The 27,500-nt window shown below is 42.6% G+C and overlaps 1 protein-coding gene across 1 annotated transcript in view; it reads left to right on the forward strand.

Moving 5' to 3' along the window:
• sptbn5 (spectrin, beta, non-erythrocytic 5) overlaps positions 1 to 27,500 on the forward strand; it is a 177,732-nt gene that overhangs the window by 21,108 nt on the left and 129,124 nt on the right. Inside the window, exons 10-23 of the mRNA XM_028566292.1 lie at positions 1 to 147; positions 2,397 to 2,535; positions 4,470 to 4,604; positions 6,629 to 6,717; positions 8,512 to 8,665; positions 9,687 to 9,890; positions 16,380 to 16,586; positions 17,558 to 17,744; positions 18,875 to 19,011; positions 19,134 to 19,346; positions 20,456 to 20,608; positions 23,231 to 23,361; positions 25,599 to 25,850; positions 26,897 to 26,972. The exon at positions 1 to 147 is cut by the window's left edge and continues 74 nt beyond it. Coding sequence (XP_028422093.1) covers positions 1 to 147; positions 2,397 to 2,535; positions 4,470 to 4,604; positions 6,629 to 6,717; positions 8,512 to 8,665; positions 9,687 to 9,890; positions 16,380 to 16,586; positions 17,558 to 17,744; positions 18,875 to 19,011; positions 19,134 to 19,346; positions 20,456 to 20,608; positions 23,231 to 23,361; positions 25,599 to 25,850; positions 26,897 to 26,972 — 2,224 coding nt within the window. The remainder of the gene's footprint in view (positions 148 to 2,396; positions 2,536 to 4,469; positions 4,605 to 6,628; positions 6,718 to 8,511; positions 8,666 to 9,686; positions 9,891 to 16,379; positions 16,587 to 17,557; positions 17,745 to 18,874; positions 19,012 to 19,133; positions 19,347 to 20,455; positions 20,609 to 23,230; positions 23,362 to 25,598; positions 25,851 to 26,896; positions 26,973 to 27,500) is intronic.

Consider the following 27,500-nt stretch of genomic DNA (forward strand, 5'->3'; position numbering starts at 1 on the left):
CCTGGAGGAGGCCCAGGCAGCCGGCCGGCGTCTGGAGGCGCTGGCCACCGACGCCTTGGCCAGAGAGCCGCGCTTCGCCGCCCTGAGAGACATGGCCGAGACCATAGAGAGAGGAAACTACCACAGCAAGGAGCAGGTCATCCGGAGGTCAGAGGAAGACATTCTCCTGTTTACTATAGACCCAATCCCAATGTCTGCTTCCTATGGACCTTTCTCACAGCAGACATGTTGACCTGTCTTAGTAGGAAAAGCACAGCTGACATTGATAACCTTAACGATGGCTCAGTTCCATCAAGTGTCCCAGTAAGATATTTCATACAATACCAGGACCTCTCCTAAGTGGAATGTAGCGAACAGTAATGGTTTTGAACACACCTGTATTTTTCCTGCTATGACATGTCAACATGTATGCCGTGAAAAAGGTCTATAACTTCCAGGTAGAACCAAAATACCAGATCAGAATTAGAACAGAAAACAATGCAAAATAACCGAAACCATAACAGGGCCTTAGCGCTACATTTGGTTTATCAAAGACGCAGCAAAGAAACGTAAGAGACCACAGATAGATGGAAATATTTAAGCAAAAAAAAAGTCTGAATATTACGAGAAAATGGTTGGAACATTTAGAGAATTAAAGTCGGGAAGATTTTAGAAAAAACTAGTTGGAATATTAGATATACCTTACATATACCTAGGTATATATACATGTTATACATGTTATCTCCTTACATATACCTAGGTATATGTAAGGAGATAACATAGACACAGGCTAATTATTGATCACTAACATGCTAGTTAACATTAGTAATTACTGATCACTAACATGCTAGTTAACATTAGTAATTACTGATCACTAACATGCTAGTTAACATTAGTAATTAAACCTAAACAGCTAATGGAAGTCCAAACTGCCTGTGAGCTTCTCCTGTACTATACGGTAATTCCTCTACTGTGTGACAGTAAGTCTCGTGGTTATGACCCAATCGTTAGCCTATTGTTATAAAAGCGTCTCCTACGGAGCCATAACGTGAGCTACAAGGTAATGGAGCCTTTAATACATCGGTGTGTTTCTTTAGAAATAAACAACAGACAAATAGAGTCTTTAAACGCTTCAGATGTAAAGTTATTCTCAGTCAAAGTGACGTCAAAATGAATGGGAGTCAATGGGATGCTAACGGGAGGTGATGGCTTGTTAGCATCAAAATGGCACCATAGGAGGTTCGAGTTCTGAAGCGAAGCTCACCCCCTTGGTTAAAACACACCGTAAACAGGCCTTCATATGTAGCGGAAAAAACACCCAATCCCGCAACACCAGCCACCAGTGTCTCACCGCCACACGGGTCATCAAAACAGAAAGCAGCGTGGAGGCTTCGTATGATCATTTAAAGTTTTTTGCACAATTTCTGTGCAAACTTTGCCCACCGACTTTCAAAAAGAAAATCTGCATTTGAGTCCCATCCACAGCAGACCTGAAACGGCACATTGAGCTGATTGGATATGAAGAGGAAATCTGACGCATAAAGTTTCAGTGTTAAAACTGATAAAATAATTGCTGTCTGTGGTTCTATATTTGGGCTGTGGCAATAATTTAGAGAAATAATAGCTCGCAGCAACATACGGAAAAAGAGAACTATGAACAGAGTTTTGGAACTGTGAACTTAGTTCAAAATGTTGAAGTATGAACTTTTTGTGAATTTGTGAACTGAACTTTGAACCAGTTCATGTAGAAAGTGAACTTTCCCAACACCGGGGATGGGTTGGACCTTTTGTGTTTAACTATACAGTACAGGCCAAAAGTTTGGACACACCTTCTCATTCAATGTGTTTCTTTATTTTCATCACTATTTACAAAACTATGAATGAACACATATGGAATTATGTACTTAACAAAAAAGTGTGAAATAACTGAAAACATGTCTTATATTTTAGATTCCTCAAAGTAGCCACCCTTTGCTTTTTTTGATAACTCTGCAAACCCTTGGTGTTCTCTCAATGAGCTTCATGAGGTAGTCACCTGAAATGGTTTTACCTTCACAGGTGTGCTTTGTCAGGGTTAATTAGTGGAATTATTTCCCTTATTAATAAAAAAGCAAACTCACACTTTTTTGTTAAGTACATAATTCATTTTTAATTATAATTAAATAAAAAGGAAACGCATTGAATGAGAAGGTGTGTCCAAACTTTTGGCCTGTACTGTATATCTTTTAAAAGTTACAGTTATGGCTGAAAATGACAACAGAAATAAACGAGTTTGCTGATTTCGCATATCTCCCCGCAACTCAAATGGACCGGAAGTGATTTTTTTTCCGTTAGCCCGACATCATGTTGGTTTGATGTGCGTTTACTGAGCATGTATATTCATTTATTTATTTGTGTGTGTGTTATGTGTTTGTAAGAGAGGAGAACATCAGCCATCGATGGAAGGACCTACTGCAGCAGCTCCAAGAGCAGAGGGGGCTGCTGGGTAATGTAGTTGAAAATCTGAGTGTCCTCCGAGACATCGAGCTCGTCTCCCAGGAACTGAAAGAACTACAGGTGAGTTTAGAGAAACTAATAATTGTCAGTAATTATGAAAAGATTGACTTCAACCTGGACCCTAAATTGAGCACCGTGAGTTAACCTCTCCCTCCCTCTCTCTGTCTCCGATCCCTCCATCTCTCCCTCTCTCTCTCTCTCTCCCTTCACCCTCTCTCTCTCTGTCTCTCTCTCTCTCCACCCTCTCTCTCTCTCTGTCTCCCTCTCCCTTGCTCTGTCTTCATCCCTCCATCTCTCCCTCTCTCTGTCTGTCTCCCTCCCTCCATCTCTCCCTCCCTCTCTCTCTCTCCCTTCACCCTCTCTCTCTCTCTGTCTCCCTCTCCCTCTCTCTGTCTTCATCCCTCCATCTCTCCCTCTCTCTGTCTGTCTCCCTCCCTCCATCTCTCCCTCCCTCCCTCTCTCTGTCTCCCATCCCTCCCTCCATCTCTCCCTCTCGTTGTATCCCTCATCTCTCTCTCTCTGTCTCCCATCCCTCCATCTCTCCCTCCCCTCTCTCTCTCTCCCTTCACCCTCTCTCTGTCTCTCTCTCCCTCCACCCTCTCTCTCTCTCTCTGTCTCCCTCTCCCTCGCTCTGTCTTCATCCCTCCATCTCTCCCTCTCTCTGTCTGTCTCCCTCCCTCCATCTCTCCCTCCCTCTCTCTCTCTCCCTTCACTCTTTCTCTCTCTCTGTCTCTCTCTCTCCCTCCACCCCTCTCTCTCTCTCTCTGTCTCCCTCTCTCTTTCTCTGTCTCCCATCCCTCCATCTCTTCCTGCCTCTCTCTCTCTCCCTCCACCCTCTCTCTCTCTCTCTCACTGTCTCCCTCTCTCTCTCTCTCTCTCTCGTTCTCACTGTCTCCCTCTCTCTCTCTCTCTCTCTCTGTCTCCCATCCCTCCATCTCTTCCTCCCTCTCTCTCGCTCCCTCCACCCTCTCTCTCTCTCTGTCTCCCTCTCCCTCGCTCTGTCTTCATCCCTCCATCTCTCCCTCTCTCTGTCTGTCTCCCTCCCTTCATCTCTCCCTCCCTCTCTCTCTCTCCCTTCACCCTCTCTCTCTCTCTGTCTCTCTCTCTCCCTCCGCCCTCTCTGTCTCTCTCTGTCTCCCTCTCCCTCTCTCTGTCTCCGATCCCTCCATCTCTCCCTCGCTGTCTTCATCCCTCCATCTCTCCCTCTCTCTGTCTGTCTCCCTCCCTCCATCTCTCCCTCCCTCCCTCTCTCTGTCTCCCATCCCTCCCTCCATCTCTCCCTCTCTTTGTATCCCTCATCTCTCTCTCTCTGTCTCCCATCCCTCCATCTCTCCCTCCCTCTCTCTCTCTCCCTTCACCCTCTCTCTCTCTCTCTCTCTCTCTCTCCCTCCACTCTCTCTCTCTCTCTGTCTCCCTCTCCCTCGCTCTGTCTTCATCCCTCCATCTCTCCCTCTCTCTGTCTGTCTCCCTCCCTCCATCTCTCCCTCCCTCTCTCTCTCTCCCTTCACTCTTTCTCTCTCTCTGTCTCTCTCTCTCCCTCCACCCTCTCTCTCTCTCTCTCTCTCTCTGTCTTCCTCTCTCTTTCTCTGTCTCCCATCCCTCCATCTCTTCCTGCCTCTCTCTCTCCCTCCCCCTCTCTTTCTCTCTCTCACTGTCTCCCTCTCTCTCTCTCTCTCTCGTTCTCACTGTCTCCCTCTCTCTCTCTCTCTCTCTCTCTGTCTCCCATCCCTCCATCTCTTCCTCCCTCTCTCTCGCTCCCTCCACCCCCTCTCTCTCTCTCTGTCTTCCTCTCTCTCGCGCTCTCTCTCCCTCTCTCTCCCTCTCTCTCCCGCTCTTTCTCTGTCTCCCTCCCTCTCTCTGTTTCCCATCCCTCTCCCTCCCTCCCTCGCTCTCTCCCTCCCCCTCCCCCTCTCTGTCTCCCTCCCTTTCCCCCCTCCCCCCCCCCCTCCCTCCCTCCCTCTCTCCCCCCCTCTCTCCCCCCCTCTCTCTCCCAGTCCCAGGCCAGTTCCTCTGACCTGGGGAAACAGCTGGCTGAGGTGGAGTCTCTCCTCCAGAAACAGGATCTTCTGGAAGCTCAGATCTCCGCTCACGGTGAAACCATCACCGCCATCAGCAGCACAGCGCTGAAAGTGCGATATTTTATATTTTTTTAATTAATTTCAACACCACACAAATAACATTACAATTTGCAAAATGAACATATCCCTCCCCTCCCCTCCCTCGTGATTTGGGCTGTACAAAAATATTCGATACCGAGACTTTGATACCAGTTCCTAAACGATAATTTTTGCGATACCAATTTGAAAAAAAAGAAAAGAAATTACAACATTACACATTACAGCTCTCTGAGTTCTCTGCGTGTCTCTGCGAAATGTGTAAGGCACACTGGCAGCTTGTCTGTTTTTATTTGGGCTCCCATGGTAACAGGTTAGAGCGTGCACACTAGGGTTTAATATTTTCCCCGAAAATGACACGAATCAGATCCCGGGAAATAGACAGACCATATTCCGGGAATCCCGGGAAATGTTTTTTTGGTTTGTTTTTAGCCCAAGTAGCCCTAATGTATCGATATCATTCAAATATGCGTTCCCAAAATCCCAAACTGACATCTTTTATATTATTTGTATCATTTTTAGGACTAAAAAATACAGTTTATGTCCATCATCAACACAGTTTGCAATGATCAATTCTGCTGCGTGATCAAGCAGCAGCAAATGCCAGGTGGGATGTCTGGGACTTGTCTTCTGAAAATCTAGGAAACCCTTATAGAATCAATGTTTTATAGAAATCTATTATAAAAACTAACGAAGTAAACCATTGAATGATTCCTAAACCATTACGTTATCGAAATCCATTCTGTGGCTGTTGAGGATGAGTAAACGGCTGCAAACGGGAATAATCACTCAAAGTTAACCAAATACTTCTTTATTAGGGCAAGGCCGAACAAAATGAAAGAAAATGATCCTCAGAAATGTACAATTGTGTGCAGTGTGCACTGCAAAAAGAGACAGGCCTGTCTTTAATGAATGAATGTGTTGAGCCTGTGTAATGATTTAGGGAGCCTGTATTACCGTAGGTAACGTTACCGTATGACAACAATAGACACTCCTTGCCTTTTTTATTTTATTTTATTTCCCATTTCCCGTCATAACCTTTTCCGGGAAATGGTTTTGATCAGATTTCCTGGGAATCCCGTTTCCCGGGATTAAACCCTAGTTCACACTGCACTGCTGACGCCTATTTTTCACGCGAGAATATGAAAAGATGTTTATATGTCATTTAGACACTAATACATATTAATAAATGACATTTTGATGTTTGAAAGTCTCGAGGTTTTGATATAGATGCAGATACAGTACAGGCCAAAAGTTTGGACACACCTTCTCATTCAATGCGTTTCCTTTAACAAAACTTAACAAAAAAGTGTGAAATAACTGAAAACATGTCTTATATTTTAGATTCTTCAAAGTAGCCACCCTTTGCTTTTTTTTTAATAAGGGAAATAATTCCACTAATTAACCCTGACAAAGCACACCTGTGAAGGTAAAACCATTTCAGGTGACTACCTCATGAAGCTCATTGAGAGAACACCAAGGGTTTGCAGAGTTATCAAAAAAAGCAAAGGGTGGCTACTTTGAAGAATCTAAAATATAAGACATGTTTTCAGTTATTTCACACTTTTTTGTTAAGTACATAATTCCATATGTGTTCATTCATAGTTTTGATGCCTTCAGTGAGAATCCAAACTTTTGGCCTGTACTGTATATAAATGTAATAAAAAAAAAAAAAAAATTGCACCGGTCAATCCAGAAGGAAATATTCTGGAGCCTATTTTGCCGTCAATACTTCCGACGTTGCCTTTGCTGTAATCAGATCAGAATATATTTATGATTATGTTTATGGGAAACATCCATGTGTCCAGACAAGGCTAGCAGCAGCAGCAGCGCCGCTTCAGACACCTTTGTTTTTAATTAATTTATCTTTTAAACCTTTATTTATCCAGGTAAATTGTTTGAGAACAACTTCTCATTTACAAACATGACCTGGCCAAGAGGCTAGAGAAACTGACCCCCCTGTCTTAGGTAAAGATAAAGGTCTAGGAGCAGGAGGGAGTCTTTGATTTGTCCACTAACGTGTCTTTCTCCTCCGTCAGGTGAAAGCGAGAGATGGTCAGCAGATTCAGAGCAGAGTGAGAGCTCTCGACACGCAGTACAAATCTCTGGTGTCTCTCAGCGGAAACAGGTTTCCCTCACTTTTCACTTTAATTGATTCTGATTTATTAAACCACAGATATGAAGATAGATCACTCCTTTACACCTTCATCTGTCTTTCTTTATTTTTTATTCTCTTTTTACATCTCCCTCCATCTTTGTTCTCACTGCTCTCCTCCCGTCCCAATTCCTCCCCTCTTTTTCCCTCTCTCACCTCGCTTGCTTTCGTCTGGTTTCCCCTTGTCTGGTTTCCTCTCTCCTTGTTTCCTCTGGTCTCATTTCCTCTCTCCTCGTTTCCTCTCGTCTTGTTTCCTCTTGTCTGGTTTCCTCTGGTCTCGTTTCCTCTCCTCTTTTCCTCTTGTCTCATTTCCTCTCGTCTCGTTTCCTCTCGTCTCGTTTCCTCTGGCCTCGTTTCCTCTTGTCTCATTTCCTCTGGTCTGGTTTCCTCTTGTCTCATTTCCTCTTGTCTCGTTTCCTCTCGTCTCGTTTCCTCTGGCCTCGTTTCCTCTTGTCTCATTTCCTCTGGTCTGGTTTCCTCTTGTCTCATTTCCTCTTGTCTCGTTTCCTCTTGTCTTGTTTCCTCTGGCCCCGTTTCCTCTTGTCTCATTCCCTCTTGTCTGGTTTTCCCTTTGGTCTGGTTTCCTCTCGCCTCCTCTGGTCTGGTTTCTTGTTGTCTCATTTCCTCTCTCCTCGTTTCCTCTCTTCTCGTTTCCTCTGGCCTTGTTTCCTCTGGCCTTGTTTCCTCTTGTCTCGTTTCCTCTTGTCTCATTTCCTCTCTCCTCGTTTCCTCTTGTCTGGTTTCCTCTGGCCTCGTTTCCTCCTGTCTCGTTTCCTCTTGTCTCATTTCCTCTCCTCATTTCCTCTTGTCTCATTCCTCTGGTCTGGTTTCCTCTTGTCTGGTTTCCTCTCGCCTCGTTTCCTCTCGCCTCCTCTGGTCTGGTTTCCTGTTATCTCATTTCCTCTCTCCTCGTTTCCTCTGTTCTCGTTTCCTCTGGTCTGGTTTCCTCTGGCCTCGTTTCCTCTTGTCTCGTTTCCTCTTGTCTCATTTCCTCTTGTCTGGTTTCCTCTGGTCTGGTTTCCTCTTCTCTTCTTTCCTCTCCTCTCGTTTCCTCTTGTCTGGTTTCTTCTGGTCTCCTTTCCTCTGGTCTCCTTTCCTCATCTCGTTTCCTCTTGTCTCATTTCCTCTGGTCTCGTTTGCTATTTTCTCGTTTCCTCTGGCCTCGTTTCCTCTCTTTTCCCCTCTATGGTTTCCTCCTCCCCTCATCTCCTCTCTTCTTCCCTCTTCCATGTCTCCTCTCCTACCATCTTGTCTTTCTTCTCATCTTATTCCCTCTCGTTTCCCCCTCTCTCGTTTATTCTCATTTCCTCTTCTCTTGTTTCCTTCTCTCCTCTCAACTCGCTTTCTCTCGTCTCATTTCCTCTCCTCTTCCCCCTTCTCTCCTTCTCCCCTCTTTTTCCTTCTCTTGCGTCATTCCTCTCCTCTTGTCCTGTTTCCTTTCCTCTCGTTTCCTCCTCTCCTCATCTCTTGTCATCTCTCTCCTCCGTCTCTCTGCCGTTTCCTCTCCTCTCGTTTCTCTCTTGTCTCATTTTCCTCTCCTCTCGTTTCTTTCTCTCCTCTCATCTTGCTTTCTTTCCTCTCGTTTCCCCAACTTCTCATCCCTTGTCTCCGTCTCTCTGCCGTTTCCTCTCCTCTCGTTTCTCTCTCGTCTAATTTTTCTCTCTCTCGTTTCCTCTCCTCTCTTGTTTCTTCCACTCCTCGTGTTTCCTTCTCACATCTGGCTTCCTCCTCCTCCTCTTCCTTCCTTCCTTCCTCCCCACCTGTCAGGAGGAGACAGCTCGATGCTCAGCTGAGGCTGTTTGAGTTCTTCTATGACTGTGAGGATGCGGAGGCCTGGCTGTACGAGCGCTGGTTGAGGCTGCAGACTGCCGGACTCGGCAGAGACCTGAACCACATCCAGCTGGCCCAACACAAGCACAAGGTCCTGTCCACATCCACATCCACACTTTCTCAGCATGACACAAATCGGGCCAACTACAACACAATTAATTCTGAAGTGCAAACATACATAGGAGAGATTTTAGAGAACATGGCATTCATACATTTTTTACGGAGCACCTAAAGCACATGTGTCAAACTCGAGGCACAGGGGCCAAACCTGGCCCCTCGCAGAATTTTGGCTAGATTTTTTTCAGTGTTTTGACGCCTTTTCTGAAGTTTTTGTCACTTTTGCTGACGTTTTTTGGCCCAAGTGTTTGACACACCTCCCTGAAAGTTTTAGTACACACCAGAAAGTATCTTGTACTCACAAGGAGGTTTTAGTACTCACCAGAAAGTTTTAGTGCACACCAGAAAGTCCCTTCAGGGGACTCTGTAATTTTCTTCTACATTTACAGTACAGGCCAAAAGTTTGGACACACCTTCTCATTCAATGCGTTCCCTTTTTATTTTCATGACTATTTACATTGTAGATTCTCACTGAAGGCATCAAAACTATGAATGAACACATATGGAATTATGTACTTAACAAAAAAGTGTGAAATAACTGAAAACATGTCTTATATTTTAGATTCTTCAAAGTATCCACCCTTTGCTTTTTTATTAATAAGGGAAATAATTCCACTAATTAACCCTGACAAAGCACACCTGTGAAGGTAAAACCATTTCAGGTGACTACCTCATGAAGCTCATTGAGAGAACACCAAGGGTTTGCAGAGTTATCACAAAAAGCAAAGGGTGGCTACTTTGAAGAATCTAAAATATAAGACATGTTTTCAGTTATTTCACACTTTTTTGTTAAGTACATAATTCCATATGTGTTCATTCATAGTTTTGATGCCTTCAGTGAGAATCTACAATGTAAATAGTCATGAAAATAAAGAAACACATTGAATGAGAAGGTGTGTCCAAACTTTTGGCCTGTACTGTACATTTTTTTCTGAGATTTAACCGATTTTAATTGATTTGTGTATTTGTAATGTAATCTGATTACATCCTGTAAGGCGTTGGAGGCGGAGCTCCAGGCCCAGGAGTCTCTGTACCAGGGGGTTCTGGGTCGAGGCCAGGACCTGCTGTCCAAACAGAGTCAGCCCAATCAGAGAGCCATCCAGAAGTGGATCCGCACCCTTAAGAAGCAGTGGAGCCACCTGACCGCCGAGGCCACGGGACACCGCAACAGACTGCAGGCCGCCGCCGCCATCAAACAGGTAGACCAAGAAACGCCATCTTTAAACCTGATACCAGACCCTCCAGAAGAACAATATGGAAAGCAAAATATGTGGGGCTTGCATGATTTCATAATCCCTGAATTTTCTTTGCAAAAAAGTCCCATAATATTGCGCAGCCATTTTAGACCTGCAGGTAATGCATGTTACCTAGGCCTGTAGGTAATGTATGTTACCTAGGCCTGTAGGTAATGTATGTTACCTAGGCCTGTAGGTAATGTATGTTACCTAGGCCTGTAGGTAATGTATGTTACCTAGGCCTGTAGGTAATGTATGTTACCTAGACCTGTAGGTAATGTATGTTACCTAGGCCTGTAGGTAATGTATGTTACCTAGGCCTGTAGGTAATACATGTTACCTAGACCTGCAGGTAATACATGTTACCTAGGCCTGCAGGTAATACATGTTACCTAGACCTGTAGGTAATGTATGTTACCTAGGCCTGTAGGTAATGTATGTTACCTAGGCCTGTAGGTAATACATGTTACCTAGGCCTGTAGGTAATACATGTTACCTAGGCCTGTAGGTAATACATGTTACCTAGGCCTGTAGGTAATGTATGTTACCTAGACCTGCAGGTAATGTATGTTACCTAGGCCTGTAGGTAATGTATGTTACCTAGGCCTGTAGGTAATGTATGTTACCTAGGCCTGTAGGTAATGTATGTTACCTAGGCCTGTAGGTAATGTATGTTACCTAGACCTGTAGGTAATGTATGTTACCTAGGCCTGTAGGTAATGTATGTTACCTAGACCTGCAGGTAATGTATGTTACCTAGGCCTGTAGGTAATACATGTTACCTAGACCTGCAGGTAATACATGTTACCTAGGCCTGCAGGTAATACATGTTACCTAGACCTGTAGGTAATGTATGTTACCTAGACCTGTAGGTAATACATGTTACCTAGACCTGCAGGTAATACATGTTACCTAGACCTGCAGGTAATACATGTTACCTAGACCTGCAGGTAATACATGTTACCTAGACCTGTAGGTAATGTATGTTACCTAGACCTGTAGGTAATACATGTTACCTAGACCTGCAGGTAATACATGTTACCTAGACCTGCAGGTAATACATGTTACCTAGACCTGCAGGTAATGCATGTTACCTAGACCTGTAGGTAATGCATGTTACCTAGACCTGTAGGTAATGCATGTTACCTAGACCTGTAGGTAATGCATGTTACCTAGGCCTGCAGGTAATGCATGTTACCTAGGCCTGCAGGTAATGCATGTTACCTAGGCCTGTAGGTAATGCATGTTACCTAGGCCTGTAGGTAATGCATGTTACCTAGGCCTGCAGGTAATGCATGTTACCTAGGCCTGTAGGTAATGCATGTACAGTATAGTGTAGCCTAAATTTTGAGGCAACCTCAGTGATTTGACCATTTTCCCCTGTTGCCATGGGAACGTTATGAAGTGAAGTAATTACGCGATGTGAACATCATCGAAAAGCAACAAAGGGAATCACTTTTTTTTTTCTCTTTTTCATCAAACTTCAGTTTTTGCAAGTTCACGCAATTTCATATTTCATAATTTCATTCATTCATATAGCATATTCTATCGCAGGTTTTTAAGAAAACGTGGCGCATAATCAAGGATTTTTGCCCCACAACAATCACAAAAAAACTCTGCATTTTTGTGGAAGGACCGAAATACAGTGGACAGGGAGGATGTAGACAGGGGTCATCAACAAAAAATTTTCAAGGGCCAGAATTTTTCCAAGCAGACACTCTGGGGGCAAGACTTTCAAATAAAGAAAATAAAATGTATTTATACCTAATACGCCTATTCTTGTTTGAAATTTTCACTTTCTTACTGAATTAATGCTATTCTTTTTTTATTCTTTTACATGTATTAGTGTGAGCAAACTCCTAAAAAACATGGAAACTCCATAATGATAACTGGCTCTTTAACTAGAAATAGATCTCAGACTAGGAGGCAGTTCACTGAGGAGTGATGGTTAAAGTCTGTGATTATGGAAACATTATTGTAGAATGCAGCATCATGATGGGTGGAAAATGCTTGCAGAAAGAAACAGCTGTTGTCAGGTAAACATGTCACTGTCAAAGAGGCTGAAGGGAAAAGTTGACATGGAAAAGCCAAAAGCCCAGCTTTAATGATGAATGACTATGCACTCGTCATGTATCCCTCATTTGCAATGAAAGATGCTGTTGCAAAATAATACAACCAAAATCATCATCATCAAGAATGAAGAACTCGAACATAACGATCGCGTCATTCACGTGCATATTAAGTAGCCATTTATAATACCTCCATAGATTTAATAATAATAATACATTTAATTTGTAATGCACTTTATATTTAAGCAAATCTCAAAGTGCTACATGATAGTGCTAAAAATTATAAAAACACATGGAGAGCATGTAAAGAAAAAGGAGTAAATAAACGGAAAAGGGCACAAGTTCACTCAAAAGCTCTCCTAAAAAGGTGGTTGTAAGGCCACGTTTAAAAGCATCCACAGTCTGTGGGGTCCTCAGGTGGTCAGGGAGGGCATTCAACAGACTGGGAGCAGCTGAGCAGAAAGCCAGATCTCCCGTTGTACAAAGCTTTGTCCTGGGAGGTTTCAAAAAATATGCTGAGGCAGATCGGAGGATACGTGTTGAGGTCTGTGGGGTGAGGAGTTCCTTGAGGTAGAGGGGGGCTTCACCATGAATGCACTGGTGGGTAAGGAGGGAGACCTTGTACTCTGAGTACCCTGAGTGAGACAGGAAGCCAGTGGAGTGATTTGAGGATGGGGGTGATGTGGTCATATTTGCGCACCCTCAACAGGATCGTAGCAGCACTGTTTTGAATATATCGCAACTTCTGAAGGCTTTTGTCAGGGATCCCGGTGAGGAGCGCATTGCAGTAGTCCAGCCTGGAGGAGACAAAAGCGTGGACAAGCTTTTCTGCGTCTGCAGGAGTGAGTGTGTGACGGAGTTTGGCGATGTTCCTGAGGTGGAAGAAGGAGGTCTTGCAGAGATGTTTGATGTGAGCCTCAAAGGTCAGATGAGAGTCCATTTTAACACCCAGGTTAGTGGCTGATGTTGAAAGTGGAATAGTTTGGCCGGAGAAGGTGATGCTGGTAATGTCAGATGATCGAACCTGGTGTGGGGTGCCGACTAGAATGTCTTGGAGCTGTTTAGCTGCAGAAAGTTTTGCTTCATCCACGCCTTTATCTCCTCCAGGCAGGTGGTCAGAGTGGATGATGGCAGGGCAGAAGAGGGGGTTGGGTTTGTCTTGAGGTAGAGTTGAGTATCATCAGCATAGCAGTGGAATGAAATTCTATGCCGGCTGATGACATGGCCAAGGGGGAGCATGTAAAGAATAAACAGGGTGGGGCCGAGCACTGAGCCTGGAGGGACACCACATGTGACGTTGTGTGTCAGGGATTTAGCGTCTCCCAAGGCGACATGCTCAGTTCTCCCGGTGAGGTAGGATGAGAACCACTCATGGACAGAGTCAGAAACACTGATGGTGGAAATTAGGCGGTAGAGGAGGATGTTATGGTCCACAGTGTCGAATGCTGCAGTCAAGTCCAGGAGGATAAGAAGAGATGGAGAGCCAGCGTCTGCAGTCATCCGCAGGTCATTTGTGACCCTGACCAGGGCTGTTTCTGTGCTGTGGCCAGGGCGGAAACCAGATTGAAATTTCTCAAACAGATTGTTTTGTTTTAGATTGTCCTGAAGCTGTGCGGCAACTACTTTTTCCAGCACCTTGGAAAGGAATGGAAGGTTGGAGATGGGCCTGTAGTTGGCAAAGACTTCTGGGTCTAGGGTTGGTTTTTTGAGAAATGGCCTGATGACAGCGGTTTTCAGTGTTGATGGAACATGGCCAGCCTGGAGGGAGTGGTTAATGACCTTTGTGATGAGGGGACTTATGGCATGGAGGTTGGATTTTACCAGGGCTGTAGGAAAAGGGTCCAGAGCGCAGGTGGATGGTTTCATCTTTTTGATGATGTCCTCAACCTCTTGCTGTGAGATGACAAAAAAAACGCTGAGAGGTTGGGAAATCCCAGGCTGTGGGTCCGCAGTCGGGACAGGCAGTGTGGAGAAACTGGATAGCAGGGAGCGGATGGTGTCTACTACTTCATTACTTTCTGAAGAAAGTAATGAAATTGTTGCACCTCTCTTCTGTGGCTTCTGAATGAGAGTGAGTTTGCGGTTTGAGGATGTCATGTATGGTAGAAAAAAGTTGCTTGGAGTTGCCAGGGCTGTTGTTGATAATGTTGGAATAGAACTGTGAACGTGCATCTCTCAAGGACCTTGAATAGGACTTCTGATTTACCGCTCCAGCGGAGTTTGGTTTGTTCAGCCAGCAGTGAGTTTTACAAGAATTTGTCCAAATTTCCAGATTCCCGGCAAACTAAGATAAACAGTTAGACTACAAACCGACAGCTTTTGTTTTAGCCTGTTTGTAAAAATTCGCTATTTGCAGAGTAGAGCTGTGTTTGCGTAAAACAGCGCGGTGTACTGAGCAGACAGAGCAGATTGAAATATCACTTTCTACATGTTGATGCCAGTCTACACAGGTGAGTGTATTGATAAGTATTGACTTTCTACTCACGAAGGTTTAATTGTAGCCTATTTACAGAAAAGAGACCAGCGTGAGTTCATCTGCCCCAGCGGCCGTTGGTAACTCTTTCTGTATCGTTCCCAGTCAGGTGCTGCGTGTTAAATTAACGCGCACACACATCTCGGCTCAGCTGTGTGTGTGTTTTAACGCACACACATCTCGGCTCAGCTGTGTGTGTGTTTTAACGCACACACATCTCGGCTCAGCTGTGTGTGTGGAGCTCGGTCATCGCTGTAGAGAATCCCGGCATGTGAATAGAGATGTAAATACAGGAGGTCTGGGTTTTTGCTCTAAATGCTTGAAATGATAAATAACAGAACACATTTTTTTCTCTTTACATTTTGTGAATTCATGATTATTCTGCGGGCCAGACTAAAAGCTTTGGTGAGCCGAATGTGGCCCGCGGGCCACCAGTTGATGTTGGCTGATGTAGACTCAGGGCGTGGATAGAAGAAGTAGGTAGAGACGGCGAGCCTTTTGGCAGTTGCTGCCAGAAACTGAGAGAGCCTGGTGCTTTTTTTATGCACGTTTTGCTCGAGGAAGCAACTTTATGCCAGCAGCGGTAAGAAAGTGCTTGCTCGTCATGAGTTAGACCCTGGTCATAGAGCTGCTAAATATTGCAAATATTATCGTGGAAGTTTCCTTTGCAGCAGGGGGTAGAGTTTGAGAGTTTAGTAAATTGAAACAAATAAGACAGACTGAGACTAAAACCAAGTTGGGTTTTTGTATTTTATTAAAGACATATATATTTTGCAAAATAGGAAGAATACAGGTTAACAAGAAGCACGTAGCTCGGTGTGTCAAAGATTCTTCAAATGAGTGGAAGGAAGAGTGAGCTTAAATGCACATTTGGGGAAAAGGGGAGTGACATTTGAACACAATTGTCAAACAATAAACATAGCAACCTTCTAGAAGTTTCTTTCAGACGACAGTAAAGATATAGATCCTGTACTGGCATTATCAGGGAAACAGGCATACGTCATAAAATCACTTTCATCTAATCCTTTGCCCCTTTCTGACATACATCCTTAAATCTAATCCTCTGTCCTTTCCTGATGTACCTCATAAAACCACTTCATCTAATCCTATGTCCCTTTCTGCCCCAGCTGGGGTCATGCTCCCCGTACATCTAAACAGACAAGGGGGGAACGGATCTGGGAGGGGAGGATGTTAGATTTTGTGGCCTTGTGGGTTATCAGTTCACACAACGGGCATACACTTTCTCTCAGACTCTCAGTCTCTGAAGTATAAACAAACTCTAATCCACATGCAGGAATGCAAATGAACTGTCTTTACTTTGGTGTATGAAAATGCAATGTGCTGAATAAGAACATAAGGATTATAAAGAATAAATGCTTAAATGTGAATTTGCCATTACAATATCGCAACCCCTTTCGATATAATATTGCGCATCGTGATATTGCGACAACGATATTGAGTCAATATCGGAGCTTCTACGCCCTTATATCGCCATCGCTCTCTCAGGTCAGATGATCAGCTGATCCTGAGTGTACCTAAAACAAAGCGGAAGCTCAGAGGAGACCGGGCCTTTGATGTGGCGCCTCCTAAATTAAGGAATGATCTGCCGCTGCATGTTAAACAGGCCTCTTCTTTGTTTGTCCTTAAAATCCATCTCTTCTTTGTGGCCTTTGAGACCCAGTAAGATGTTGACTTAATTTACTTCTTTTAATTATTTAGATTGATTGCTTTTCATTGTGCGGCTATTATTTTTATTCATGTCTTATTTATTCTTCTGTACAGCACTTTGGTCAACTTTGGTTGTTTTATAGCGCCTAACAAATAAAGTTGGATTGGATATATCATGCACCCATACTTTATGGGGACTGGATCCTCAGATCTTCGTACAGCTAACTGCGTTCCTCCATTCAGTACTTTGCAGATGTGGCGGAGGCCGACTCCTGGCTGAGCGACAGGAAACCGCTGCTGAACAGCGAGGATCACGGAAAGGATGAGTCGAGCACGGCCGCGTTGCTGCAGCGCCACCTGCGGTTGGAAAAGGAGATGGTGGCCTACGCCTCGGAGATAAAGAGACTAACCGAGCAGGCGAGGAGCGCCGCGCAGCAAACAGCTCTGACCGTAAGTACAGACTTAGCTCAAACTTTCTGTGTCGCTGAAGACAGAAGGTTTTTAATACACATTTAAAGCAATGGCTGAAACTGAAACAACTCTGTGAACACTGACTATACAAGATACAAGACAATTCATACAAACATAATGTTGCATATGTTAGCATGCATAGAAATACAGTACAGGCCAACAGTTTGGACACACCTTCTCATTCAATGTGTTTCTTTATTTTCATGACTATTTACATTGTAGATTCTCACTGAAGGCATCAAAACTATGCATTGAATGAGAAGGTGTGTCCAAACTTTTGGCCTGTACTTTATGCATACTTTTGTGTTCTTGTATTGTTAAATGTGTCTAAACTCTATTTTATAGTGAGTTTTACATTCATTTAAGTTCATATTTTATTTCATGTATGGGATGTATTTATTGTATGTATTTTAATAGTTACAAGTTTTTATATTAGTACTCTGTAATTTCTGTTTTAATTTTAAAAGCCTAACCAGGAACAGGTGTAGCAAATTAATCATGGCTATAAAGCTGTATGCATGGCATCTACTTTGTATTCTTTATAAAGCAATGTTCTATGCATTTGTCCCTGCCAAATAAACATTAAATAATAATAATAATAATAACAAGCATGAGCTGTATAAACAGAACAGCACGTGTAACAGTACACAGGATTCACGTTTTTTGTCAGGGCCAGGTATAATGTCTCGGTTCATACCCAACTTTAGGGGGCACGATTCGGCTCACACCTGTGTTTAAGGAGCACTGGCGGGTTCGGTTCATACCTGGGTTTAGTAGTCACAGTTCGGTTCTCACCCGGGTTAAGGAGTCACGATTTGGTTTATATCCAGGTTGAGGTGTCAGGGTTCGGTTCATACCTGGGTTTAGGGGTTACGGTTCGGTACAGCTGAAAAAAAAACCCAGACAAAATGTTCTCTGAATAAAGTGACGCTGACTCTCTTCCTGTGTAGGCGGAGCCTCAGCAGAGTAAGATGATCCAATACAGCAGCGACTCATCCGGAGACGAGGATGGTCCAGGAGCGGTGACATCACCGCCACCTAGAGCCGGAGGTGGGAGTGGGGGTGGGGGGGGCTCTGGCAGCGGCTCCTGTCAGAGTGAAGACAGCAGGGCCAAGGTCCGCTTCAGATACAGCAGAGGTACTAAAGCTCTGTGTGGCTGTCATACAGCAGGGCATGATGGGAGATTACACTAACACTAAAACACATTCAAATTAGTTTCTTTCGGGTAAGTTAGTCACACACACAAAGTGTGGTTTTCTTAACCTGGTCATTTAAAACCGAGAAAGAAAAAGAGACGTTGTCTGTTGCTGTCTGGAGGATAACTAGCCAGTTGATTGGTTAATCGCGGTCAAATCATTGAGTTTGCCTCAAATTTAGGCTACACTATACATGTATTACCTACAGGCCTATAGGTAACATGCATTACCTGCAGGCCTATAGGTAACATACATTACCTACAGGCCTAGTTAACATACATTACCTGCAGGCCTAGTTAACATACATTACCTGCAGGCCTAGTTAACATACATTACCTGCAGGCCTAGTTAACATACATTACCTACAGGCCTAGTTAACATACATTACCTACAGGCCTAGTTAACATACATTACCTGCAGGCCTAGTTAACATACATTACCTACAGGCCTAGGTAACATACATTACCTGCAGGCCTAGGTAACATGTATTACCTGCAGGTCTAGGTAACATACATTACCTACAGGCCTAGGTAACATACATTACCTGCAGGCCTAGGTAACATACATTACCTGCAGGCCTAGGTAACATACATTACCTGCAGGCCTAGGTAACATACATTACCTGCAGGTCTAGGTAACATACATTACCTGCAGGCCTAGGTAACTATACATTACCTACAGGTCTAGGTAACATGTATTACCTACAGGTCTAGGTAACTATACATTACCTACAGGTCTAGGTAACATGTATTACCTGCAGGCCTAGGTAACATACATTACCTGCAGGCCTAGGTAACATGCATTACCTGCAGGCCTAGGTAACATGCATTACCTGCAGGCCTAGGTAACATACATTACCTGCAGGCCTAGGCCATTGCATTGCATAATTCCTAATGGAGATCTTCTGACACTCAAAACACACATTTCTACGTCCCGCTCCCGTTGATTTCTATGCTCCATTCAGTCCCTATCACGTTACCAACAGTGAAATTAACTCTAGTAAACACTGTAGAAAGCATGGAAAGGTTTTTGGTGATCTATTCCATTAAAAATGTTAACATGTGGTTTCAGGTCAGTTTCCATGGGATCGTAATGAGATTGTAACCATAGTCCACACTGAGCCGGATGGAGACCGAGTTCTGGCCAGAGACAGCCGAGGAAACCAGCAGCTCGTCCCCAAAACCTACCTGACCCTGCTGCCAGCCACTGTACGATTTATAGTCATTTATCAATAACCTTTTTAAATAAATCTGTGTTCATAAGACCTGTCTGTAAAAATGAACCATTTTAGATCAATAATGGGTCTAATCATTGTCCTAACACTTCTCAGGCTCCTCCCCCCATCCCGCCCGTCTCCACCAATGGTGCGCCAGAGAGCCCGAGCAGGAAGTTGAGTCGTCCGAGACGCAGCCGCTCGATGCGTCGCGGTACGGCAGAGATCCAGACCACATCGCTGCCAGACCCACAGTACCAGAGAGACACAGTGGAGAGCACGCAGGCCGGCCTGGACCGGGACTACAACTCCCTGTACAACCTGGTCAAGGTGAGAGGGGCAACATGGGAAATGTAGTTTGATAATGCTGGAGTTTGTGTAAAGATTAAAGGGTAACTTTGGCTTTTCTCATCAACCTGGAACTCTTATTTTCCCATGTTTTTGTGTGTAAAGTGACTGATGGGCAAGACGCAAAACAAACTGCAAACCTTATAATATATAAGTCAATACAATATCCGTCAATTAAAAGTTCTGTTTTTGCCGCTGACAGACTCAGATTATTATATATATATATATAAGTGTATATATATATATAAGTGTATATATAATTGTCTGACAACATTATGGAAAGGATCCCTACAGAGATAGACCTTTTAGTTAAAGAGTAAGATACTAAACTATGTAAATAATCAGGACTTTTAGCGTGTATAGAGCCAGCATATCTCCACCAGACTCCATGTAAATAATCAGGACTTCTAGCGTGTATAGAGCCAGCATATTTCCACCAGACTCCATGTAAATAATCAGGACTTTTATCATCGTAAAACACACTTCATTCAAAGTGGACAGAAACTAAATAAAATGACCAAAAGCCATCTTGGTTCATCTTTCCACTGTTCCAACAATCACCACTCTGGTTTGGTTGAAATAAACCCTTAATTCACCCATTTACATGTGGAGATATGCTGGCTCTATACACGCTAAAAGTCCTGATTATTTACATGGAGTCTGGTGGAAATATGCTGGCTCTATACACGCTAAAAGTCCTGATTATTTACATGGAGTCTGGTGGAGTTTGGTGATGGTGATTTCGGGGCTGTTTCATGTAAAAAAAGGATCTTACTCTTTAACTAAAATGTCTATCTCTGTAGGGATCCATCCCATAATGTTGTCAGACATTTAGAATAATAATCTGAGTCTGTCAGCGGTAACAACAGAACTTTTAGTGGATGCTAACTGACGCTGAACATTTGTTCTGTAGGGTTACATTACAGCTCGGTTCACAGCGTTTCAAAGACTTTTCTTCACATCACTCACTTACACACAAATGCGTGGGGAAAATAGGGTCCTGGTTGAAAAATGACCCTTTTAAAATAAAGCCTAAAGGAAGTTTTGAAGATGCAGGGAATGTAGAATACAAATGGTTGTGTGTTTTGCAGTCGAAGACCAGGAGTCTGCAGGAGATGCTTCGTCTTCATCGGTTCTACAACAGCTGCCAGGAGTTTGAGTCGTGGATGGAGGACAAGGAGAACGTCCTGAACACCTTCAGCACCGACGCCGACAACCTGGGAGTGGTTCAGGCTAAATACGAGGTGAAGACCTCACTCAGCACGACACATTAACTCAACCTTCCTGTCAAATCTGACCCATTTTCAATCAGAAATGTGGGATTCTTTCAACCTAATTTTAAAACAAAATAACGTGGCTGGTTCCCTACAACACTCCTCTCAAGTTAAATAAATGTTCAGGTCACTACTCTCCATGAATTTGGGTGTTTTATTCAATTTTATAGCATTTGAAGAGAAATTGATAATAGAACATTGAAAAACGTAGGAAAACAATGCCACAGAAAAAGTGACACAGATGTTGGGAAAATCTTCAAAAACATGGGAAAAGCTTAAAGAAACCTCAAAAAAGCACAGAAAAAATGGGACGAAAGTTTCAGAAAGTTAAGATATTTTCTTTTTTTACATTTTGACACAGAAAAACAAAACGTTTCTATATCAGAAATTTGTGTTTATTTAAACCAAATTAAGGCAAAAGAAGATGGATGGTTCCCTACAACGCTCTTCAGTTAAATAAATAACCAGTTCACTACTTTCATTGAATTTGGGGGTTTTATTCAAGTTTGGAGCATGTAAAGAAAAATGTATAATAGAACATTGAAAAACCTAGGAAAAAAATGACAAAAAATTATAATAATGTGAACTTTATTAATCCAATAAAGGGAAATTACAATGTTTTCACTCTGCTATTACACACAGGCCTGAATTACACCAACATACTTTTGGTCCATATGGGGTCTTGAACCAGCAACACTCCGGTTCCCTAAAACGCACAGAAAAAAGTGACAAAATCGTCGGGAAAAAGACGACCTAAAAGTTTTTAATGTCTTTTACATTTTCACAGAGAAAAACAAAGTTGCATGTTGGTAGACGGGGAAGACGAGACAAGGGTGTCACAAGGGTTGGCCATTTTAGGTCTTTAATTGTATAGGACAGCTGAAGATATGAAGGAAGAGAGAGAGAGAGAGGGGGGAACAACATGCAGCAAAGGGCCGCAACCCTTTTTCAATATTTTTCTTGGCAATACTGTATCGATACACAGACGCCAAGTATTGATCTTTTATTCTAAATGTGTTGGTCAGTTTGTCTGCTTGACAATCACATTTTGCAGCAATACAACTGAAGTGAGATGAACAAACAGAAATGGATCTTTTAGATACAACAGATGTTGACAAAATTGTCCTTTCGGGACATCATTTGAAATTGGGAAAAATCTGAAGTTGGAAAAACGGTTATACATTGCAATATATCGCAGAATATTGCAATATGTTTAAAATCTCAATAATATCGTATCGTGACCTAAGTATCGGGATGATATCGTATCGTGAGGCCTCTGGTGATTCCCACCCCTATTACTAACTATGTCAACATTAAGATATTTCCACCGTTAGCAAAATATTTCAACCGTTAGCAAACTATTTACATTGTTAGCTAACTATTTACACCGTTAGCTAACTATTTACATTGTTAGCTAACTATTTACACCGTTAGCTAACTATTTACATTGTTAGCTAACTATTTACACCGTTAGCTAACTATTTACACCATTAGCTAACTATTTACGCTGTTGGCTAACTATTTACACCGTTAGCTAACTATTAACGACATGCAGCAAAGGGTCGCAAGTCAGAGTCGAACCCCTGGCCACTGCGTTGAGGAGTAAACCTCTATATATGGGCGCCTGCTCTACCAGGTGAGCTAACAAGGCGCTCAGATATACATTTGTAATTGTATATCTCAATCGTTAGCCTATTTTTATAAAAGCGTCTGCTACGGACCCATAACGTGAGCTACAAGGTAATGGAGCCTTTTATACATTGTCGTGTTTCTTTAGAAATAAACAACGGACAAATAGAGTCTTTAAACTCTTCAGATGTAAAGTTATTCTCTGTCAAAGTGACGTCAAAATGAATGGGAGTCAATGGGATGATGACGGGAGGTGATGGCTTGGTAGCATCAAAATGGCGCCATAGGATGTGACACAGACGCTCACAAACTAACCAGACAGGAACAGGAACAGGAACAGGAACAGCAGAGCAGGCAGGGCACAGACACAAACAGACGCTAACAGATACAAGACGATCTGACGAGAGACGAAGGAAAGACAAGGGCTAACTAGGTAATGAGGTAACAAGGGGCAGGTGACACAGCAGGTGAAACACATTAGGGGAGACAGGGTAATCAACAAAGGTGGGAAAACACAGTTAAGTAAAACTAGACAAGACAAGACAGAAAACAGGAATATCAAAATAAAACAGGAAACAGAAATACACAATCCACAGAACACACAGTCAAAAACAGGAAACGGAGCATAATACAAAACAAGACCATAAGGTACACAATCACAAGGAGACAAGACAGAACCAAAATACCAGATACAAAGTGAACAAAATACAAAGTAAAATACCAAAACCATAACATTTATATTGTGAACACGTGTCAAACCACCATTTTTGGACACTTTCTTTCTTTCTTTTTATTTATTTGCATTTAAATGTTTGACTTTTTTCATTTTTACTTCTGAATTTACCCAACGAATATGAGCAACTTGAAAAAAAAAGTTAAAGGGAAATTCAAGCCGTTTTAATCTGACAGTTTTTTTCAAAATATACACAATTTTTTTGGGGGGATTTTAACTTTTCGTTCCAGAACTTCCTGACTGAGTTGGCGAGTGGGCGTGGCCAGTTGGATGACATCATCAGCATGGCGGAGGAACTGGTGAAGAGACGACACAGTAAGCAGAGAGAGATCCAGGCCAGACAGAGGAGCGTTTCCAAAAGGTACAAACATGAAACTGAGCCTCTCCGTCTACAAACAACCACATGAACACTGAATGAAACTGACAATGTTTACATGCAAGGAGATATATATATATATATACACAATACAGGCCAAAAGTTTGGACACACCTTCTCATTCAATGTTTCCTTTTTATTTTCATGACTATTTACATTGTAGATTCTCACTGAAGGCATCAAAACTATGAATGAACACATATGGAATTATGTACTTAACAAAAAAGTGTGAAATAACTGAAAACATGTCTTATATTTTAGATTCTTCAAAGTAGCCACCCTTTGCTTTTTTATTAATAAGGGAAATAATTCCACTAATTAACCCTGACAAGGCACACCTGTGAAGGTAAAACCATTTCAGGTGACTACCTCATGAAGCTCATTGAGAGAACACCAAGGGTTTGCAGAGTTATCAAAAAAAGCAAAGGGTGGCTACTTTGAAGAATCTAAAATATAAGATATATTTTCAGTTATTTCACACTTTTTTGTTAAGTACATAATTCCATATGTGTTCATTCATAGTTTTGATGCCTTCAGTGAGAATCTACAATGTAAATAGTCATGAAAATAAAGAAACACATTGAATGAGAAGGTTTGTCCAAACTTTTGGCCTGTACTGTATATATGTGTATATATATATATATATATACTTTTTTTAAATAGAATACTGTCTTTTTTCGACATACAATACTATGAAATAAGCGGTTTCTTCCCACCATAAAGACATGCATACTAGGACTAGTTGAAAATTAGCCGACTGGCAAACACTGGTGCATTTACAGAAATGTTGATTAATGTGCATTGTCCTAACCAAATAAGCTTACTTACTAAAAGGTTTTCGGGTTTATTCCATTCAAGTACTCTTTGGACATGTAAACAGCGCATTCAGAATCTGCGTCTCAATCAGAGGTTTTTACTGGCCTGACAAGCCAGCCCCACATCCAGATGTTGGGTCTGGGAATCCCCCATTGGCAGATTGGTACCAAATCCTGGTACTTTCAGTGCTCTGACTTTTTGCGTTACCTACACAATATACTTAAAACTAAGTGCTTGAAGTGTGCAAGTAGGCGCTTTGAGACACAGCCCTGTTTTACACGGCTGCATGTAAACGGGAATATTAGAGGAATATTCCATACCGCGTTTGGGCAACAATCGAAAAACGTGAATCGTGTAGATCCGAAGAGTTTTTATTTGGGGGGTGGGGTGTTATCTACCGGACCGAATTGCAACGCGGATTTCGGTGCCACTGAAATGCCTGGGCTTCTCTCTGATGCTTTTGAAAAGGACATTAGAGGCAACCTAAACACCGTCGCATGTCACGCTAGTTAACACTACACTTGGCAGCAGCCAACGTTAGCCTACCGTTAGCCTACCGTTAGCTAGCAGCTGGAGTAAACACGGTTAAAATGCTGACAGCTAAACGGTGTAAAAATGTGTCTGTATTTCACTGGAGGCTGCAGCTGCCGTTGTTGGAAAAACAACACAGATGTTGCGTTCACTTGAAACTCAAGTGAAACTCACAGCCACGTGCAGTATTCAAAGTTATTGTAAAATATCCTTTTCCCATCCAGCAGTTGATTTTGTCGTTTAACAGGAATGTGTAGCCTTTTTCAGCCCTTCTGAGTTTGCAGGAATAATAATCACTTTCATTATCCATGTAAACAGCTTAGAGCAGGGGTGTCGAACTCAATTCCATGAAGGGCCACACTGCAAAACAAGAATCACATCCAGGGCCAGACGTGTTTAGGTTATTCACATGCTATTATTTCATTGTAGAAGTCAAGCATTGTATTATTACAAGCTTTGTATTATTGCATGTCTCATATAATCTTCTCACTTACAGCTCGGTCGACATAAAGACCCAAAAAAGTAACTTAGCCATCAAAGAAAAAAAAAACATTGGGAAAAAATGTAAAACGGGACAAAAAACGTTGGCAAAAAGTCCCAAAAAAAAACATTGAAAAAAGATACAAAAACCAGGTGGGCCAAAGTCTATTGTGAACCTAAATTAATATGCGGGCTGGATCAAAATCTGCACATACATGTGGCTTAGAGGAATATTGTCTTTTTCAGAATAAGAGCAAAAAAACAGAATATTATGTGCATGTAAACATACTCACTGATGATTCTGACAGGAAATAAACTGGTGAAAGATCTTTTGATGAGTGCTGACGTGGATTTCAATGCGAGTGGGCCTCTCCCGTCTCCTTTTGTGTCTGCAGGTGGGATCGGATCCAGCGGCTGAAAGACGAGAAAGGACACGAGCTGCTGAGCACGGCCGACGTGCAGTCCTTCCTGCAGAGCTGCGCCGAGGCCAAAGCTCAGCTGCATGGCCAGCTGTCCGGCCTGGACACCGTGGACGTGGGCTGCAGCGCCTTCACCCTGCAGGCCGAGGAGAAGATCCAGACTCAGACCCTCCGAGACATCCAGACCCTGGAGGCTAAGATCGCCTACCTGAAGAACGTCGCCAAGATGTACGGCTCTTATCGAGAAACATTGTTTATTGAAGTTTAATGCAAAGATTTGTATCCAATGTTTCCGCAGGGTCTTAAAAAGTCTAAAATTCAAAAATCACAATTTTAGGCCTTAAAAGGTCTAACATTTTATAGAAATTATAAAATAAAATTGCCTAAAAGTATTTTGTTCTAGTCTATTTCAACACGTAGCTCTGTTGTTTGTGACCACAGAGTGCTGTCAGTAGCGAGAAAAACTAAAATAATCGGTGTTACTTACACCGAATTATGCTCTTGTGACCATTGTTTTTTGGTGGAAAAAATATGTTTTGGAATATTGGATTGTATGAGTTTGATAATCGACTTCTGTGGACTTCACCGGAGCTAAACCGAGGTATGCGCACTGGCTGAATTAGCACAACTTTATGCATTTCTTTCACATCTGCCGCAGTCAGATTCACTGTGTTCACTCGGAAGGAATCAGTTCACATGGGTAGGCGCTTGTAATGACATCTCGAACATGTTAAGAGGCTAAAAGCACGTTTAAAACCTGCCCCTGTTTCAGCCTCCTGGGTGCTAACGCTAGCAGGAGGATAACACGGTGTAGGCAGCACCGATAGTTTTAGTTTTTCTCGCTACTGACAGTACTCAAACATCACAAACAACAGAGCTACGTGTTGAAATCGACCGGAATTCTCCTTTAACTAATGTCCATGTTAAAGTTCAAGGCAAAGATTTGTATCATTAAGAATAGAAAGAAATCCCCCCTCCCCCGCCAGCATGAGGCTACAAAAACGTCAGAAAAAGCAAAGAAGAAGTTGAAAAAAGTGATAAAAACATCGGGAAAAGCAACAAATGTGCTTTTTAATGCATGAAACTCGAATAAAGGTACAGGTTGGTCGGTACAAAAGTTGAGCAGGAAAACGGAGTACGCAACTTGAATGTTTGTTGCTTAGAAGTTAAAAGAGAGTGGATTGAATGTTATTTTGTTATTGCCATGTCATTCTGACCTGGAATAAAAATCCGATGTGGGACCTCGTGAGCGATGTGTGTATTCTGTGTTGCAGGAAGCAGGACTGCAGTCCAGCCGAGAGGTCAGCCATCGTAGAGGAGGTTCAGGGTCTGGAGGCTCTGCTGAATCAGGTTTGAGATTGATTCATCATCACTGACTGAAATGTTACACACACACACACACACACACACACACACACATCATCATAATCACCACCACAGACTGAAATGTTACATGTCCTCTATTAGTGGTTCTCAAACTTTTTTCAATAATGTTCCTAATGTTGTTTTAATTGTAATTTTAGATCAAGTGCAGTTAATTTTTTCTAGAAAAAACAAGTTTATATAGTGTTCAGCGATAGATTTACTGAACAACAGCCTTGTTACTGAAAAACTGATGGACAAAGGCAAAGAAAACAAAAACGGAAGGCAAGAACGGATCGACAAAAGTGACAAAAACTTTGAAAAAGCGAGAAAAATAAATGACAGTTGAAAAAAGGAAGGAAGTAAGGGTAAAATAGGTCGAAAAAAGTGACAAAAACATCACAATTAAAAAAAAAAAAAAAGTGTATATAAAGAGGTACAATGGTCAGTGACAATGTACTTAAACACCTAAGTGAAACTGGGACAGCTCCGGTGCCGCCAGAAAGTCTGCCTCCA

This window comes from Perca flavescens, chromosome 20 (genome assembly GCF_004354835.1).
Source record: "Perca flavescens isolate YP-PL-M2 chromosome 20, PFLA_1.0, whole genome shotgun sequence".
NCBI lineage: Eukaryota > Metazoa > Chordata > Actinopteri > Perciformes > Percidae > Perca > Perca flavescens.